Here is a 16,384-nt window from a genome sequence, read left to right on the forward strand (position 1 = left end):
GGAGCAGTGAATTCCCTTCAGAGTTTGCCCTCTCCACGAGACCACCTTCTTCGTTCCTCACCCTTCAAGCAGGCCATCTCCATCAGCGCACCATTCAACTTTTATCGCTGATCGACTTTTAGTCTCGTCAAGATGGTAGGTTCTGCTCGTTTTGTCCACCCATTACCTCGCGGATATCCTTCGACATAAGCAAAGATCAAGAGTGCGACTCTTCCTCTCGTGCTCGCCATCGCCGTCGCCTCCCGAAATCCGCTCCTATCGAAATCATCCAAGTCCACGCTGCTAACAAGAATTTTTCTCCCCCGACAGGTTCTCGCGGTCGACCTTCTCAACCCTACGCCTCAGGCCGAGGCCCGCAAGCACAAGCTCAAGGTATGATAAGACAACCAATTCTGGGAACATGCAGAGTTGGTGGGTTGGATAGCTGACTGGTACCCCCCCGACATTATAGCAACTTGTGCCTGCTCCCCGCTCCTTCTTCATGGACGTCAAGTGCCCCGGCTGCTTCACCATCACCACCGTTTTCTCCCACGCCCAGACCGTCGTCGTCTGCGCCGGCTGCTCGACCGTCCTCTGCCAGCCCACCGGTGGCAAGGCCCGTCTCACTGAGGGCTGCTCTTTCCGCAGAAAGTAGATGTCACGACGCAACCAGGCTGGAGCGATGATGAAAGACATGTGGCGTTTTTCGATGGATTAATCTAATCTTTTTTTTGAGCAACACTCAGATAGAAGATGGAGTCCTCGCCCCCTTGCGAGAAAACCCCTCAAAAAATACAAAGGTTCGAAGGGAAATGAGAAGTACCCAAGCAGGCGCAGCCATTTCTATACCAAGTTTCCACCAAAAAGCGTACATGGAGGGAGTTCCGGATATCTGGCAATGATCGGTCCATACTATATCAACCTTTGCCTCTTTTTTGACTACTATCGAAACGTTGTTTGCTTTTATTCTTGTTTATGCTGTGGGATCCGTACGACATCATCTTCTCCCGACACCTCTCCCGTCATGGAAGGATATGACGGGTGGATCCTACCATGGGGCATATCTGCATGAGCGTTGCCGGTTGATTCACGTATTCGGATGTCAAGGGGATTGAGTATGGATTCTCCCCTATGACGAAGATGAATAGCTGGTTACTGGCATTGCTAGGACGGCGGATGTGACTACGGGTGAAACTTGGATCCAGTCAGGCAGATGGCGCTTGGTTTTGGCAGGATGTAGAAATACGGTCCTGTTGTAGGCTAGCCTATCTGACCAGGACGTTCAAGCCGTGTACATCCCTCGATGCTATGCAATTGTATTCATGTTCCAGATTATTCCGTGGATTGCCCTTGTAGTACCCCCGTAGAGATCCCCGTAGATTCCAAGTCCCACTGTAGAGTAGTCGAACCAGCCACTGCCGACATGGTGTATATTCCTTTAGATGGTGGAGTACGATTTAGGCCACATTCGTCCTAGGCCTCTTTATACGCCGTAGCATAGATAGGCGGCTGCTCCACAGTGGAGTCTAAAAAACAAAGTCCTTGTAATTAGATACGGACTTCCTTCTCCCCCTCTATCTTCAATTCCGGGGTTCAGTTTCCTTCGGTTGAAGAACCTTGAATATGCAATATGCCTGCACTGGTAGTTCAATTCTAAATTCCTTTCGACATTCGCCTGGTATCCAGTAAGAGAGCTTCGACTAGGTTATTATTTCCTACCGTCCCGTTCACACTAATACTGAACTAATCCAGACGTAGCAAGCAAAATCAACAGGTTCTCGCCCATGTGGTGCAAGTCCTGAACGTTAATTGGGCGTCTGGAGAAGCCTTAATTTAAGGCCAACTTCTCGGTCACGGGGGTAGACTGAGGAGGACTATTTTGGTTAGTAGAGGTAGCTTTGAGCAATGAGGTTAGTGTTGTCATCACCATCGCTGTCGGTGTTCATTTTCCTTTTTACTTTGTCTCTTAGCTTTTGTATGGTCTACTTGAAAAAATGAAGTTTCCCTCATCAAGTTAACTTTGTATGCCTGTATATCATATTATTCTTGACACTATGAGACCTATAGTGATTGTATACAGAGTGTCATACTTGTTAATATCATTGTATCCTGGAGGGAGCGAAAAGTAAAAAAAGAGACAAACCGTCTCTTACGTAGCCAAAAGGCATATTCAAAACCCCTAAGCCCTTCTTTGCATACACACACACTATTAACCCTGAAACGGAGTCAATCATGGTTACACAGTCACATCCATAGGCAAGCCAAACCCCTAGTTTTCTATACCAAACCTATTCCTATCTCATACACACACACCATGATCCCAGAACCAATACATATACAAGCTTTAAATAGAATTAACCGCCCGAGCCTTCTGCTTAATCGCATCACCAAAGTCAAGCGGACCTCCCCCCATCATGAGCATCATCTGTGCCATCGGCCCGCTGCCCTCGATCAGTTGCTCAGCGAGCACGTTGCGGGCCCGGATATCCTGGAACTCTTTGACGGTGGCAGAGTCTGCCGCTTGGAGTTTCTGGGCGTCAATACTCCTTAGCTTGGTGTGAGTGTTACGGATGAAGTCATGGATATAGAAGCCTGTTGGGTGGGGTGGGCTGCCTGTCATCATCGGGTGGGATTCGATGGCTCTGTTTGAGATGTTCTTGGTTAGCTGTTGTTGGTTGTGTGTACTTCTTCTGGTCATGGTTTTGGCTTATCTCTTTGGGTTGACAAATATGGTTGCGATGAGATGTAAAGGAAAAGAAATGAGTTATGTTATGTGACGTACGCCAGGAACTCGCCCATGCGGGTGTCGAGGGTCTGGATTGTGCTTGCGTCGGTCATTTTGGTGATTTTTGGGTTTTACTGATCTGACAAGAACGGATACTGACGATGTTAAGATTTTGTATAAATGGATGTCTTTTGTTGATGTTCATGAAACTTAATGAGGGGTTCAAACTTCTTTTCTCCACCTTGGGTGGCCTTATCTTATCGCCTGATTTGTACCTGAATTGGTCCTTACAGGGACAGAGAAATCGAACTAGTGCAGGGTGGACTAAAAATTAAGAAAAATATGGGGTATAGAGTGTTGGTTTGTGGATTTCAAGATTTATGCTAAAAATGCGGGTGGACAAAATATGTATACAAGCCCTGGTACTGAGAGCAATCAGTCCGTGTAGTTCAGACACCACAAGTTACTAGTTATTGACGGTGTGCCTCTCCGAGTATACACTTTCGCATATCAGCCTATATTAATGCCTGAAACTTGCCAAGGAAAAGCACACACTCTGAGCCCGTACGTTTAGTTTCATGGTTTCGCAATGTTAAGCCTCTAATATGGTAAGCCAACCTCTCCAGGGGCCTAAATTTGCAGTGTAATGGATCATCCTTGACTCATCTCGCAAATAAAAACTCCAAGAGAATGAATAGTATACATCGTATGGTGGACGTGTTCACTTCAAGTTATTATAGGTCCTATGCTATATACTCCCGTAGTGCATGACTCTGACGTAGGTGTAGTTATACCTACGATCACTTACATGCATGTACGTGCCTTTAAGACAGGGTATCGAAGATACTAAACTTAGATGCATTACTCAGGCAGCTATAGAAGGTTACTATAGCTAGGATGAGACTCTAATTAAGTTCCACATCCTGTACTGCAGTGTCAAACTGGTGAGGCCGGTCTGTTTCTATACCATCGAGGGGAAAAAGCAAATAATGCTACCATTTCCCGCCTTTCTTATCTTATCGGCTCTACAATGCAATTCAACTAAACCATACTTAGTCTCCGATCACATCAATATCAATCAATCATTATCCCAACTATTCCTCATCAACCCCTCCGAACCGAACCCCCCTTTCAACTTATACTAAAAAAAACACAAAGAAAAGAAGTCAAAATGTCCAAACAACCCCTCAAACTCCTCATGCTACACGGCTACACCCAATCCGGCCCCCTCTTCCACGCCAAAAGCCGCGCCCTAATCAAACACCTCACCAAAGCCTTCCCTCTCCACGACGTAACAGCAACCTACCCCACAGGCCCCCTACGCCTCAATCCCGCGGACATTCCGGGCTACGAACCCTCCCAAGAAACCCCCGCCGAGCCCCTCGAAGCCTACGGCTGGTTCCGGCGCTCCAACACCGCCTCGCCGCCCGAATACCTCGGTCTCGAGGACGGACTGGCCGCCGTCGCAAAAGTAATGTCCGAGGAAGGGCCCTTTGACGGCGTGATCGGGTTCTCGCAGGGCGCGGCCATGGCCGCTATGGTGGTTTCGTTGCTCGAGCCGGGCCGGAAGGAGGCGTTTGCAAGGTTTTTGGATGCGAATGTTGCGTCGGAGGGGAAGGGTGAGGCGGATGCTGTTGTGTCGGGGGTGCCGTTTCCGAAGGCGTTTGAGGGGTTGAATCATCCACCTTTTAAGTTTGCGCTTTGTTATAGTGGGTTTCGGTCGCCCGGGGCGCGGTATCGGGGGTTCTATGAGAGTCCGGCGTTGCAGACGCCAATTTTGCATGTTTTGGGGTCGTTGGATGCTGTGGTTGAGGAGTCGAGGAGTAGAGCGTTGGTTGAGGCTTGTGCGGGGGATCCGGAGAAGGAGGGTAAGGTTGTTTGGCATCCTGGTGGACATTTCTTGCCTAGTCAGAGGCCGTATCTGGATGCTGCGGTGCGGTTTATTAGGGAGCAGTTGGAGGGTGGTAACAAGAAGGATGCTGAGGAGGAGGATGTGAATGATATGGACTTGCCCTTTTAGATTATATATCTAGATTTAGAATATTTTTACTTTGTCTTTCTCTATAGACATCATGGAGACTATCTGATGATATACGACTAGCTTGGGGAAATGGCAATAGCCGGCGCAGCATCCTGTATATAGCATGCAAAAGCATTAATCCATTTCTAGATACTGTCTCGTAATTTTACACGCCGTGAAACCAGCGCCGATTCATAATCGCTGACCACTTTCTAAACTAACCCATTTAACGAGCCTTACCCTTCTCTCGGGTGGGGAGGATACGGGCCATCATCTCTTCCTTTGTGATCAAGTGATCGATGCGCTCTAAGAGCCCCAGCAGGCTCTTCATGTCGCTACTCCATTCGTTCAACACATCATCAGCATCGCGCGGCTTGGCGAAGTTGATCAGCCGCGCGGGACGGTCGATCTTCGCATAGATTGTCTTCGATGTGACCAATTCACTGATATACTTCTCCGTCTCCTCTTCAGTCAAATCCAAAAGCTGAGTCAACCGGCCCATCTGGATCCGCGTGTAATATTTGGCCACGACACGGACATTGTGTTCGATAACTCGCTTGCGAAGATCCTGCCACCGCTTGAATGGTTGGTCGTCTGCAGACTGGCTGGGCTTGGGGCTGAAGACGTCGGTATTGCACAAATGGGGGCCGAATTGCTGTCCAATGGCCGGCCAGCGCATCAGTTCGTGGATGGTGAAAAACTTCAGAAGCCGGTTTTCCACGGGGACCATGGAGATTCGAGAGTCCGATTGGATACGGTGCAACAGATCGGACTGTTCGTTGTCATACGGAGACAGGATGATGTAGTAGATAATCCGGGCAAGAACCTATGTGGTCATTAGCTTACAACCGACAAGATCAAGTCATACAAGAATACTTACTGCTCGCAGTTGTTCTGGGTTGTTCTCTACCGACTCTGTATCCAGCACTTCCCGATAATGTTTACACACATCCAGATACTTGTAATCATGGTTCGAAAGGATGATCTGTTGTTCATAGTAGCGGAGCTTCAGATCCGTTACGTCGTCGTCAACTTCCATCGGGGGCTCATCCGGACCACGGGTCTTCTCCCTCTCTTCGGCTTCCTTCTTGAGCTTCGCGATCTCCTCGGGGCTCTTCTTCGGCTTGCGGTTGAAATAACGCTTATTGATCTTGCGGCTCAAAATTGTTGCTTGTGTCCAGTCGCCACGCTCTATGCAAAGTGCCACTTGTTCCAGGATAAATTCGGTCTTCTCTCTTCTAGTCATGGATCCGAATGTCTCAACTTGCAGTTCGCAGAGGATGTCAGCGGCGGCATTGAGATCGCCTTGGGATTTCTTGATGTTCGACAGGATGCGGGTGACGCGGGCTCTTTCGACTTCGACAAAGATCTGTACGGTGTATTAGCGATACACTGGACAGAAAGAGACTCTCGAGGAACCCACCTTTCCCTCAGTCACAGTCCGGAGGGTCTGGATGACAGACAACTTCACATCCGTGTTGGGTGTCTCATCCAAAAATCCCATAACCACCTGCACCATCTTTGTAATGGCTTGCTTAAGCTGGCCATGCTTCTTGGAGAGAAGAAGGACTTGGTCGTTGAGAAGGTTCCAGTCTCCGGAGTTCTTGCTGAGCGTTACAATCGTGACGAGAAGACGGGATGTAGTTGGGAGATCAGAGGCCTGTATAAAAACTCCGTCAGTATCGCGCAGTGCATCACACAGGGGCGGTCATATGTCATACCTGTCTCGCTTGCTTCTCCAATCCGAGCAGACTATCAATCGCACGTTGAGCATCGGTCTACCAGTCATGTCAGCATCACACTCAAGTGCAGCTATACAAAGCGAATCCAACCTTGGCGATCTGCTCGGCCTCGGGGATCAGCTTGTCAGCATCCTTGGAGAAGTCCTTCTCCGCCTTCAATAGTCCGTCAGCCATGATGACGGATGTTGTGACTGAGTTTGACGGTTTCGGAGTTTATGATATAGGGTATCAAGTGAAATGAATTAAATGATCCGAAACCGAGGGATGAGAGGTAGTTCGTGAGAAGAGATAACTGATGGCGGAATGACGGGCTGAGGATGGGAACGAACATGGAGCTTGACGTCTTGCCAGTCAAGCTGCCCGAAGCTCTACATCACGTGACATACACTCTAGACTTGGTGACTAAGGCATCAGTCTGGTCAAGGTCACCATGAGAAGTACTAAGGAGGTTCAAGTCCTGGTCTTCCTTGTTTACTTTTCTATAGCATCTTCCTCCCCGGATGAGCATCATGGGTATTCTATGTCACTCCCAGTCTTGTCTTGAACTGAAGTCCTAGGAGTTCCCTATTGGATCCTTCCAGTGTTCTAACATGCTGCACCTTTGGCTGTCTTGCAGCGACCATAACTAGCTGATCAGTGAGAAACATAGCCAAAGGAGGCAGTCAACCTGTGCAAACACCCTCATCGCGATGACAGCTAATGAGCTTCAGGCTGATTCGCGATGACCAGTGCGGGGCTTAGATAAGCAACGAAATGCACGATCACGCAATATCGCTTTAACCGCATTGGGAACTACAGAGAAATGTATATAAAAGAAAGAGTCACAATTTCAGATGACTGATAACTACTGTGGTACATGGGATTTGCTTTATTAATCGCCTAGATAGGCTTATCGGACTGCGCAACTGTGATTGTCAGGAGAAACTCAATCCTTATCTCCAATTCGCCTCTCATTCGGTTGCGTTGAGCCTATTTCCGCGGACATTTGTGCCCGCAAGCAATCATATTGACTGAGAGCCCCTCTGCCATTTCGGTGATTGTGGGGTAAAGGAATAAAAATCACTCGGTTCTCGCTGATTTTGGCCTCCCACATCTTCACAATTATCTTGTTAGTACATTAAGAAAGGCCATTAGGAACAGCAGGGTTTACCTGCGGTGGCAACTTGGCACAATGAAAGACGCATCGTGTGATAACGGATCTCCAGCACCATTGCTGACGGCCGTCTATGCTGAATCTCAAGTCCATTTGATTATCGGTGGAAACCCTCTTGCTGCAGCTCGTTGTGCGAAATCTCTAGAAGCTGGCGCAAAGCCAGTCATCATTGCGCCAGACGCTGGAGACTTGCATTTCAGCTTGTCTGAGCGTATAGAGAATGGCTCTGTACAATGGGTACGCAGAGAATTCCAAGATAACGACCTGAAGTCTCTTGGAAGGGAAGAGGTCGACCATGTTGTTGACACGGTTTTTATCACCCTTGGTGGGAACCACCCGTTGAGTATGTGCTGATCTCAAAAGTTACGAGGAATATGAACTAATTACCTGATAGGTGCACACATCTCGAAGCTTTGTCGGCGTCTTAGAATCCCTGTCAATGTCTCTGATGCCCCAGAGCTGTGTACTTTTAGCTTACTTTCTACGTACTCAGATGGCCCTCTCCATATTGGGATAACGACATCGGGGCGTGGTTGCAAGCTTGCATCTCGTTTAAGGAGAGAAATTTCTTCTTCTCTTCCCTCCAATCTTGGTACTGCAATAGACAGATTGGGGGCGGTAAGAAGGCGCCTCTGGGCGGAGGACTATGCAGCAGGTCTGTGTACTGCACCCCTCGAAGGAGACGAGGATGACTCTACCGGTCAAAGCCACACGTTCAACAAGTTAGTAACCGAGGATGACATCTCTGCCGCAAAGACACGGCGGATCCGCTGGCTCTCCCAAATATGCGAATACTGGCCTCTTCAAAAACTCGCAGCTATCAGTGATGCTGATATTGATACCATTCTTCAAGCATACTCTGGTAAAAATGACCTGGATAGCACCAATGGGGTGGGTCACCTACAAAAGAAAGGGAAAATTGTTTTGGCAGGTTCGGGCCCTGGACATCCAGACATGCTCACGCGAGCAACCTACAATGCGATTCAGAATGCAGACATCATTCTCGCGGATAAACTGGTTCCAGAGCCTGTTTTAAAATTAATTCCGCGGAGAACAGAAGTTCATATTGCACGGAAGTTCCCTGGGAATGCGGATAAAGCGCAAGAGGAATTCCTGCAAATGGGACTGGACTCACTGCGTCGGGGACGGTATGTTCTTCGGTTAAAGCAGGGAGACCCGTATTTGTACGGAAGAGGAGGTGAAGAGTTTGAATTCTTCCGTGGTGAAGGGTATACTCCAATTGTCTTGCCCGGGATTACTAGCGCTCTGAGCGCTTCATTGTTCGCAGATATACCAGCAACTCATCGGGGTGTGTCCGACCAGGTCCTGATCTGCACTGGCACAGGAAGAAAGGGTGCAGCTCCCGAGCCTCCTACCTACGTTCCCACTCAAACAGTGGTCTTTTTGATGGCATTGCACCGACTATCGGCGCTAGTGGAGTCGTTGACTACGCTACCCCAGGAAGGTTCGCGCCTACGAACTCCCTGGCCCAAGGATACTCCGTGTGCGATTATTGAGCGGGCTTCCTGCACTGATCAGCGAGTGATCCGTTCTACTCTAGAAAATGTGTGCCTTGCATTTGAAGCTGAGGGCTCACGGCCACCGGGATTGTTAGTCGTTGGGGCTAGCTGCCACATCTTACATCCTCGTAAGGACGAGAAGTGGACTGTTGAAGAAGGTTTCCGTGGTTTGGACGACCTGCAGAATGAGATAGTCCCGGAGAACGACCAGAAACATGATTAATCAAGACTACGTTTCTAATTACGTTTTATGGCTGACGATGTCGCGGGAAGGCCCTGGAGCTCTGGAGTTGTATATAGAGATAGATACCCATATGTACTAGATTTTAAAGAAGGATGTTGCCTATTATTATCGTCGTTCGATTTTCTATATGTATTTTAGGTATCGTGGAGTAGATAGAAGAGTAGTTAGCGTAAGATTTCATTATGTACACGGCTAACTTCTCAGTTGACGTAGTAGTATGTTCGTAAGACATGTTAAATGCGAGATACCGAGTTTTAATATGTCTAGGTAAGACTGTTACCCCTGCCTGGCTTTGACGGGACCTCAGACGGTCACTAGTTAAATTACCCGATATGAAAACCTTTGACTTAAAAGTGGAACCAGAATCACGAGTTCCGGCGCTAAGATAAAGCACGCCAATCCCCATCTCATGAATGCCACTTACCACCACGCTTTACCGTCATTAACAAAACCAACACTGTCTGGTTGCTACTACATCATGTCGTCAAAACCTCAAACCTATTTGTCCAATGGACAGGTTCTCGGAAGGTAAGGAGACAGCCATTCTGCGCTTTGGATAACAACTCACAGACTGTACCTTATCTCAGCCCGCCCCTCTGGGTTCGCATCAACCGCCTTATCGAGAACATTTATATCTTCTTCGGCCTCTATTTCGTGAGCCTTTTCTCGGTACGTGATGAATTATTCCCTTTAGTCGCCACACTACCCGCATCTTTCCACGCTGTTCAGTAACTTCGCCCTGTCCCGCCACCGTCATACTTGCCTATATCATACTGACATGATTCACAGCTTGACCCGTACACGGCGGCGCAGAACTCGCAATTCAATGTCAATCGTTCTCAGAATCACCCAAATACAAGAGCTCGCTGGGGAGGCAGCGGTGGATCCGGCTCCGGAGGCGGCGGCGGCGGCGGCGGCGGACCCGGTGGATTTGGACCTAGGAGGATTGGGCGCGTCGATGATGTTCGAGGGCCAGAATGCAAGAGTTGCCGCTGAGTGTAAACAGTGGGGTTTTGATGTTCTTGAGGGTTCATAAGGAGTGTTGCGCATGGCGCGATGGGCAATCGTGGTTTTGGGTTGGATCGTTACTATGCCGGTTACTATATCCTTTGCTTTATTATCGATAGGATGAGCGCTCTACATTTCTAGTGCTTCTGATTGGAATCTGGAGACAACCATTTTCTAATGACTTGCGCGAGCATACGCTGCGGTAGCTCATCTCCATGTGATGTTGATTGATATATTATCACGTGATGGCATTTCTCCGCATTTTACGAGAGAGAAATTCGCTGTCCCCGGAAATTCACGACCTAATCAAACGTGTCTTAAAACCACTTAAACGTTTGGAATAGAGTCTAAGTCTTAGGTTGGTTGAGTTCGCGATAATTTTTGACAGGGCGCATCTGCCTAACCTATGATAGTTACCCTTACAGCAAGATGTCTATCCCAAAAGACGACGCAGAATGGGCTGCTCTGATTTCTACTACAAAAGACTCGCTTCCGGAGACTTTTCCTGAATACAAGACACCATTGCCATCCGAAGTTAATCGTACCATCGATCACACCCAGTTGGCGTTGACTGCGACGGAACAGCAAATCGACCAGCTGTGCGCCGAAGCCCTTCAATACCAGTTTGCGACGGTCTGCGTCCGCCTAAACCATGTCCGTCGCGCGGTACGGGAACTCAAGGGAAGTTCTGATGTGAAGGTGGCTTGCGTTGTGGGATTCCATGAGGGCATGTATGAGACCTCCGAGAAAGAGCAGGAAGCCCGGGATGCGGTTGAGCAGGGAGCCGCCGAGCTGGATATGGTTCTCAAATACCCTCTGTTGAAGGACGGAAAATATACGGATGTCTACACAGATATACTGGGTGTGCGGAAGGCAGCCCCGTCGCCGATCAAACTGAAGGTCATCTTGGAGACTTCGCAGCTCACGCGGGAGGAGATTATTGCGGGGTCGGTCATTGCAGATGTGGCTGGGGCTGATTTTATCAAGACTAGCACGGGATTCAATGGGCCCGGTGCCAACATTGACAACGTGGCCCTCATGCGAGCCACTGCGGGCTCGGTAGGTAATGGATGTAAGGTTAAAGCTAGTGGAGGAGTGCGCTCAGCGGAGGATTGTATTCGCATGTTGAAAACAGGAGCCGAGCGGATTGGCACTAGTTCCGGGGTGAAGATCATGCAGGAATTGAGAGGAGAAGCAGCTGGTGAGCAAGGAGCGCAGCAGGGCGTATATTAGAAGGCATTGTGATAGTGGCCTAGCGCCAAATTTGGCATGTTCCTGATGATCCCAAGCGAATCGGAAACTGATTGGTAGTGGTACCTGAACCTGTAGACCTTCCATTCTGGATGATGAAAGGGTAGACAAATTAAAGTGCGACAGGCGCTAAAGGTTCCATAAGGCGGTGGAGACCGACGTCATCAGGAACCATCCTCATCGGTCAAACCATCTTGGTGTCCATAATAACTAATAGACCTGTCGATTAGTCAAAGGGTGTTTGTGTGAAATATTTGCGATCCCATGCAAAACACCAATTACTATCCCAAGCGCCCCTCATTGTCTGCTCAAAAGCCCCCTTCGTCCCCTCGCCCGCGGCCCACGATGCGACGTCCGAACGTTCCCAAGGTATATATATACTCTTCTGACTTCAACTCCACATCCTTTACCGCCAGTTACTGACCCAATTGGTCGTCTTAGAAACGTAAGACCTCTCACGATCACGGTCAGCCTGATCATAATGTCTTTTCGAGTAATGCCTTCACCTCAAAGCCTACCGCCGTTTTTACCCCAACTGGCGGCCGATCGCATACATTGACTGTCGCTCTTCCAGGCAGCATTTTGGCCAAGTATGTATAGACCATGCCGCGTGACTAGTTTCGTTTCTCTGCCGCTAGGACCGACAGTGGAAAAGTGATACTGACGAGGCTCTTGGAAGTGCTCATTCTGTGGAGCAAAAGACTCTTTTGGCCGGTATCATCGCACGTGCTCTCGCCGTCTTTTGTGTTGATGAGGTAGTGGTGTTTGATGACGATGAGAATAGTCCGCGCGACGAGTACCACGACCAACGCGATTTTTACGAGTCCCCTATAGACAAAACGAGTAACGAACTCAACGGTAACGACTCATACGCCAAAGGGTGTACCGCATACTCCGACCCATCGCACTTTCTGGCCCATATACTTTCATACCTCGAGACCCCGCCATATCTTCGTAAACATCTCTTTCCGATGCATCCGAATCTTCGTGGAGCTGGCTTACTGCCTAGCCTCGACATGCCGCACCATCTTCGCGCCAACGAATGGTGTGAATACCGTGAAGGAATTGCAGTATCTAGTTCCGATGGTGGCGGGCAGAGGAAGCATAGTCCACAGATGAGCAACTATCATTCTAACCGCCGCTACTCATCCAGTAGCCCTACTAATTTTAGTGCTACTGTGGTCGATACCGGCCTTCCTAAGAAGGTCGTCCTCCCGGACATCCAGTTGCCTGAATATGCCCGCGTAACCGTCCGGTTCTCCGAGCATGGTCCCGAGCACTATGCGCAACCCGTACATCCGTCTGCCCCTCGTTCTGAAGCAGGGTACTATTGGGGCTACTATGTGCGTCGCTGCCGATCTTTGTCGTCAGTGTTCACTGAATGTCCATTCGACGGGGGCTACGACCTCTCCTTTGGAACGTCCGAGCGAGGTGCCCCGGTCTATTCTGTTCTAGAGGAAGAGCAACAAGAGCATGATAATTATGACCGGCGGAAAATCCCCCCGGACTATAAACATCTCCTTGTTGTGTTCGGTGGTGTAGCAGGTATCGAAGCAGCAATCCACAACGACCCTCGGCTCTGCGACATGGACATCAGCCCGACCGAAGCCGGGAAGCTTTTCGATTACTGGGTCAACCTTCTTCCTGGCCAAGGGAGCAGAACCATCCGCACCGAAGAGGCTGTTTGGCTGGGCCTGACGAGTCTTCGGGGCTTAGTGGAAGGTACCCATCGGCCGAGACCATCGTATAAACCGAGGAGCTTCTGATCTTCGACGAACCACAAGTAGTGTTGTATTGGCACATTCTAGGTGAGGTTCATGCTTCGCCCTGTCTTTCTTGATTCATTCCTTTGCTCTGCTATGTACCGTCCGGAACGGATGTGCAAGACTATTTTGGCCAGCAGCGGGCATCATTTTCTTGCCACCACCAAGTATGCCATCAAGCCATTGACCAACGATCAAACGCTCAAGAATGCGACTTGTCACTCCTGTCACCCAAAAACGCGCCCTGTCAATCTTGTCACGCAAAGAATGCGCACTGCTCCAGCAGATCAGTTGACTTTCCTAGTACGTATTGGTATTTTGTCCTTTTACTTCATTGGTGGACTGATGATGCGACGTTATTTTGGAATTCCGTCGTGTCACATTTTATTCTTCTATCTTTGGCCATGCATCTGGAATGGGAGTCTGGGAAATTAGTATAGCGTATGCTGGAAATTAAAGGCACCACATTCCATTCAAAGGCATGCCGTTGTTGGATTGTCCATTTACCAGTTACCTCCTTTCGACGAAACAATAGAAGGTAGGATAAGCGCCACAGTATGGCAATTGTAGCATAAGTCATTCATATATACAATGCGTACATACAAAGTATAACCTAACGAGCCTCTCACCATCTATCAAGTTGAACCTGAACTTTTGAACCATAGCGCCTTCGTAAATCAAGATAAATTGGACATGACAGTGCCGTGCACAGTGTATAGAAAGGATTATGACAGGAAGGAGAAAATGCAACGCGACAGAGTTTAGGAAAGAGGAAAGAATAATCACTCATCGCCGCTCTGATCGTCCGAGTCACTGGTCTGCATAGCTTCCTCGGCTTCTATTCTTCGAACGACGGCATCGCCTTTCTTTCCCTTCTTCTCAGCCGCAAACCAAGCTTCCCGTTTGCGGGTTTCGCGTTCTTCTTTCCGGGCTTGCCGAAGGACCTTTTCTCGCTGTGCTTGGTCTTGTTTCTGGTGAAGTTCGTTGACGTAGTCGGTTAGATTGGCGAGGTCGGAGCGGAGCTTTGTTACCTCGTCTGTGGTGAGTTGACGGGCGGCCTCGTTAGCTGTTGTTTTCTTTTTGAGGGTTACAAGCTCGTTTTCTAGGGACGCTATCTGGGAATCCTTTGCTGCGAGGTCCTCGTAATTCGTGGCTTGTGTCATCATGGGCGAGCCTTGGGCAGTACTGCCTCCCGGTTGGTTAAAGGCAGCTAGCTCGGCGAGACCTTCTTCGATCATTGAATCGGGGAAGACAGCTTGAGTGAAAGCTTCTGTGAACTGGTTTGTTCGCTCGGTGCCATCGATGTTCTTTGCTGTGGCGGGCTTGGATGATGTTGAGTTGAGGAGGTGGGTGCTGAAGGTGTAATCGGCAGGTACGGCGCCTGCAGCTTGAGATGATTCTGACAGGCTACTGTCATATCGCGGCTTGACGATTGTGTGTGCTACTCTTTTCAGATCATGGCCGGGAGTGGGAAGACCAGCCAATGGAAGCATATGAAGGTTCGTCACGGGATGTGTGTAGTCGGCTATGGTCGTGGCGTATTTCTTTCTTCCAACATTCCATGAGAGGACTTTTCCGTTCTGGTGGCCGGATAGCAGGGTCATTCCATCGTAAGAGAGTGAGAGGGACTGCGCGGCGCCGCAGTCGACGGACGGTGGGGACCATTTCTCTTCCGCGGAGGGCTGGGCGGGGGTAGACTGTAACGATGAGTCGTGGAGAGGATGTTGGAAGGATTGGGCTTTGTATAAGTCCACTGATTGGATGCTACCATCTTCATAGCCGACGTAGAATGCGCGGTCAACTGGATCAAGGACCAGGGAGACTGCGCTGGAAGGCAGGAGGAACGTCCGTAGGACGCGTCCGGTGTGATAGTCCCAAGCGATGGCTGTGTTATCCTGCGCTGTCGAAACGGCGATATTGTATCTACCGGAGCTATGTCCCACGGCGAGTGATGTGATAGCAGCGCGGTGGTTCGAGAATGTACGGATGGGGGAGTTTGGTGGGCGCCGATCCCGACCAGACGGGAGCTTTGCGAAAGAGAGGATGTCGACTAAAGACCAGACATGAATACTGGCATCGGACGAGCCGGATAGAATGAAGTTGTCACTGGGGTCAACGACCAGGGCGGTCACTGGGCTCAAATGGGATGCTGTCGTCGCGACTTGACGTCCAGTGCAAGTCTATTAATAGAGCTCAGGTTAGATTTGCTTGACCAATCGTTTCCTCCCCGCATAGCGACGCAGTAGATTTAAGTTAAACTCACTTCCCATAGGATCAGACGGCCCCCTTCGGTACCCAAGACCAAGACGTCGCCATTCTTGCTCCCCGCAATCGCAAGGCTGCGAATGCGCTCCGGGAAGGGAATAACCGCCTCTTGATTGCCCTTTTCTCTGCTGTACACATGAACAATGGCTTTCTCTGCCTGAGCTGCGTACACATGTGACGGACTCACAGCCAGACAATTGGCCGGAGTCGAGCTCTTCTTGAAGGTGGAGCGTAGGTTGGGTGATGGTTGAAACTCATGAACGCAGATCCCTACATCGCGGAGACTCGCTGACGCCGGGGCTTTGCCTGACGTCAGGGTAGCCGCGATAAAGCACTCCGATAGCATGAGGAGAGCTGTCGAAGGGCAAAGAAAGACGATTCGAGTCAAAAGGGGTGGAGTAAAGGGCAATGTTCCTGCTCTTTTTCCCGCTCTACATTTTTTTTTTCTTCTTTGGATCGGCGATAAAAGCAGCGATAAAGGTGGAAGTTTGCACTGTTTGTCTCGGAGGTGATTGATCGCCCCAAAAAGGGAGATGAACTATCGAGCTACTATTCCATTCTGTCCTCTCCTTCCGTAGTACTTTTCCCTGCGTCCTTTTTGGACTGTTAAGGGAATCACATTGAGTTGATTCTTTAGGAATCCCTGGTCTCCCTTCTAAGAGACCTCCTTGGGTTTGATCCCTGGTATACGCGGTCTACTCCTTCGTCAACATG

At 49.4% G+C, this 16,384-nt stretch overlaps 8 protein-coding genes across 8 annotated transcripts; 5 read left to right on the forward strand and 3 right to left on the reverse strand.

Moving 5' to 3' along the window:
• Window positions 1-45: 45 nt before the first annotated feature.
• BDV38DRAFT_247790 (40S ribosomal protein eS27) lies at window positions 46-1,314 on the forward strand. The gene is made up of 3 exons (XM_032054692.1): window positions 46-135; window positions 310-372; window positions 452-1,314. The coding sequence occupies exons 1-3, from the start codon at window positions 133-135 to the stop codon at window positions 632-634; spliced, it is 249 nt and encodes an 82-aa protein (XP_031913042.1). The 5' UTR covers window positions 46-132; the 3' UTR covers window positions 635-1,314.
• A 744-nt stretch (window positions 1,315-2,058) lies between these two features.
• BDV38DRAFT_247794 (uncharacterized protein) lies at window positions 2,059-3,159 on the reverse strand. Its single transcript, XM_032054693.1, has 2 exons — window positions 2,762-3,159; window positions 2,059-2,621 (listed from the first exon to the last, which is right to left on the reverse strand). The coding sequence occupies exons 1-2, from the start codon at window positions 2,815-2,817 to the stop codon at window positions 2,324-2,326; spliced, it is 354 nt and encodes a 117-aa protein (XP_031913043.1). The 5' UTR covers window positions 2,818-3,159; the 3' UTR covers window positions 2,059-2,323.
• A 621-nt stretch (window positions 3,160-3,780) lies between these two features.
• On the forward strand, window positions 3,781-4,843 carry BDV38DRAFT_247796 (alpha/beta hydrolase). Its single transcript, XM_032054694.1, has one exon. It carries the CDS (start codon window positions 3,876-3,878, stop codon window positions 4,722-4,724), a length of 849 nt encoding a protein of 282 aa, XP_031913044.1. The 5' UTR covers window positions 3,781-3,875; the 3' UTR covers window positions 4,725-4,843.
• A 107-nt stretch (window positions 4,844-4,950) lies between these two features.
• Window positions 4,951-6,640, reverse strand: BDV38DRAFT_271599 (proteasome regulatory particle lid subunit RPN5; the record flags this gene model as incomplete). The annotated part of the gene is made up of 5 exons (XM_032057344.1): window positions 4,951-5,550; window positions 5,605-6,093; window positions 6,148-6,384; window positions 6,446-6,502; window positions 6,557-6,640. 5 exons carry the CDS (start codon window positions 6,638-6,640, stop codon window positions 4,951-4,953), a joined length of 1,467 nt encoding a protein of 488 aa, XP_031913045.1.
• A 301-nt stretch (window positions 6,641-6,941) lies between these two features.
• On the forward strand, window positions 6,942-9,488 carry BDV38DRAFT_247799 (putative siroheme synthase). The gene is made up of 2 exons (XM_032054695.1): window positions 6,942-7,962; window positions 8,014-9,488. The coding sequence occupies exons 1-2, from the start codon at window positions 7,638-7,640 to the stop codon at window positions 9,360-9,362; spliced, it is 1,674 nt and encodes a 557-aa protein (XP_031913046.1). The 5' UTR covers window positions 6,942-7,637; the 3' UTR covers window positions 9,363-9,488.
• A 321-nt stretch (window positions 9,489-9,809) lies between these two features.
• Window positions 9,810-10,599, forward strand: BDV38DRAFT_98687 (uncharacterized protein). The gene is made up of 3 exons (XM_032064225.1): window positions 9,810-9,911; window positions 9,971-10,052; window positions 10,173-10,599. The coding sequence occupies exons 1-3, from the start codon at window positions 9,862-9,864 to the stop codon at window positions 10,377-10,379; spliced, it is 339 nt and encodes a 112-aa protein (XP_031913047.1). The 5' UTR covers window positions 9,810-9,861; the 3' UTR covers window positions 10,380-10,599.
• Window positions 10,600-10,820: 221 nt separating this feature from the next.
• BDV38DRAFT_271601 (putative RNA methyltransferase-domain-containing protein) lies at window positions 10,821-13,408 on the forward strand (the record flags this gene model as incomplete). The annotated part of the gene is made up of 5 exons (XM_032057345.1): window positions 10,821-11,615; window positions 11,788-11,841; window positions 11,934-12,011; window positions 12,084-12,232; window positions 12,322-13,408. 5 exons carry the CDS (start codon window positions 10,821-10,823, stop codon window positions 13,406-13,408), a joined length of 2,163 nt encoding a protein of 720 aa, XP_031913048.1.
• Window positions 13,409-14,086: 678 nt separating this feature from the next.
• Window positions 14,087-16,085, reverse strand: BDV38DRAFT_98704 (putative ribosomal assembly complex component Ipi3). The gene is made up of 2 exons (XM_032064226.1): window positions 15,669-16,085; window positions 14,087-15,585 (listed from the first exon to the last, which is right to left on the reverse strand). The coding sequence occupies exons 1-2, from the start codon at window positions 16,014-16,016 to the stop codon at window positions 14,188-14,190; spliced, it is 1,746 nt and encodes a 581-aa protein (XP_031913049.1). The 5' UTR covers window positions 16,017-16,085; the 3' UTR covers window positions 14,087-14,187.
• Between the last annotated feature and the right edge of the window lie 299 nt (window positions 16,086-16,384).

This window comes from Aspergillus pseudotamarii (genome assembly GCF_009193445.1).
Source record: "Aspergillus pseudotamarii strain CBS 117625 unplaced genomic scaffold BDV38scaffold_30, whole genome shotgun sequence".
NCBI classification, from domain to species: domain Eukaryota; kingdom Fungi; phylum Ascomycota; class Eurotiomycetes; order Eurotiales; family Aspergillaceae; genus Aspergillus; species Aspergillus pseudotamarii.

Bases quoted from the DNA above. Each gene is read 5' to 3' on its own strand.
- BDV38DRAFT_247790 (XM_032054692.1), top strand. The intron at 373-451 runs GTATGATAAGAC...CCGACATTATAG, and splicing joins CCCGCAAGCACAAGCTCAAG to CAACTTGTGCCTGCTCCCCG.
- BDV38DRAFT_247794 (XM_032054693.1), bottom strand. From the start codon at position 2,817: ATGACCGACGCAAGCACAATCCAGACCCTCGACACCCGCATGGGCGAG. The intron at 2,622-2,761 runs GTACGTCACATA...CATCTCAAACAG, and splicing joins CGCATGGGCGAGTTCCTGGC to AGCCATCGAATCCCACCCGA.
- BDV38DRAFT_247796 (XM_032054694.1), top strand. From the start codon at position 3,876: ATGTCCAAACAACCCCTCAAACTCCTCATGCTACACGGCTACACCCAA.
- BDV38DRAFT_247799 (XM_032054695.1), top strand. From the start codon at position 7,638: ATGAAAGACGCATCGTGTGATAACGGATCTCCAGCACCATTGCTGACG. The intron at 7,963-8,013 runs GTATGTGCTGAT...ATTACCTGATAG, and splicing joins TGGTGGGAACCACCCGTTGA to GTGCACACATCTCGAAGCTT.
- BDV38DRAFT_98687 (XM_032064225.1), top strand. From the start codon at position 9,862: ATGTCGTCAAAACCTCAAACCTATTTGTCCAATGGACAGGTTCTCGGA. The intron at 9,912-9,970 runs GTAAGGAGACAG...ACCTTATCTCAG, and splicing joins AATGGACAGGTTCTCGGAAG to CCCGCCCCTCTGGGTTCGCA. The intron at 10,053-10,172 runs GTACGTGATGAA...CATGATTCACAG, and splicing joins ATTTCGTGAGCCTTTTCTCG to CTTGACCCGTACACGGCGGC.
- BDV38DRAFT_98704 (XM_032064226.1), bottom strand. From the start codon at position 16,016: ATGCTATCGGAGTGCTTTATCGCGGCTACCCTGACGTCAGGCAAAGCC. The intron at 15,586-15,668 runs GTGAGTTTAACT...CTCTATTAATAG, and splicing joins GCCGTCTGATCCTATGGGAA to ACTTGCACTGGACGTCAAGT.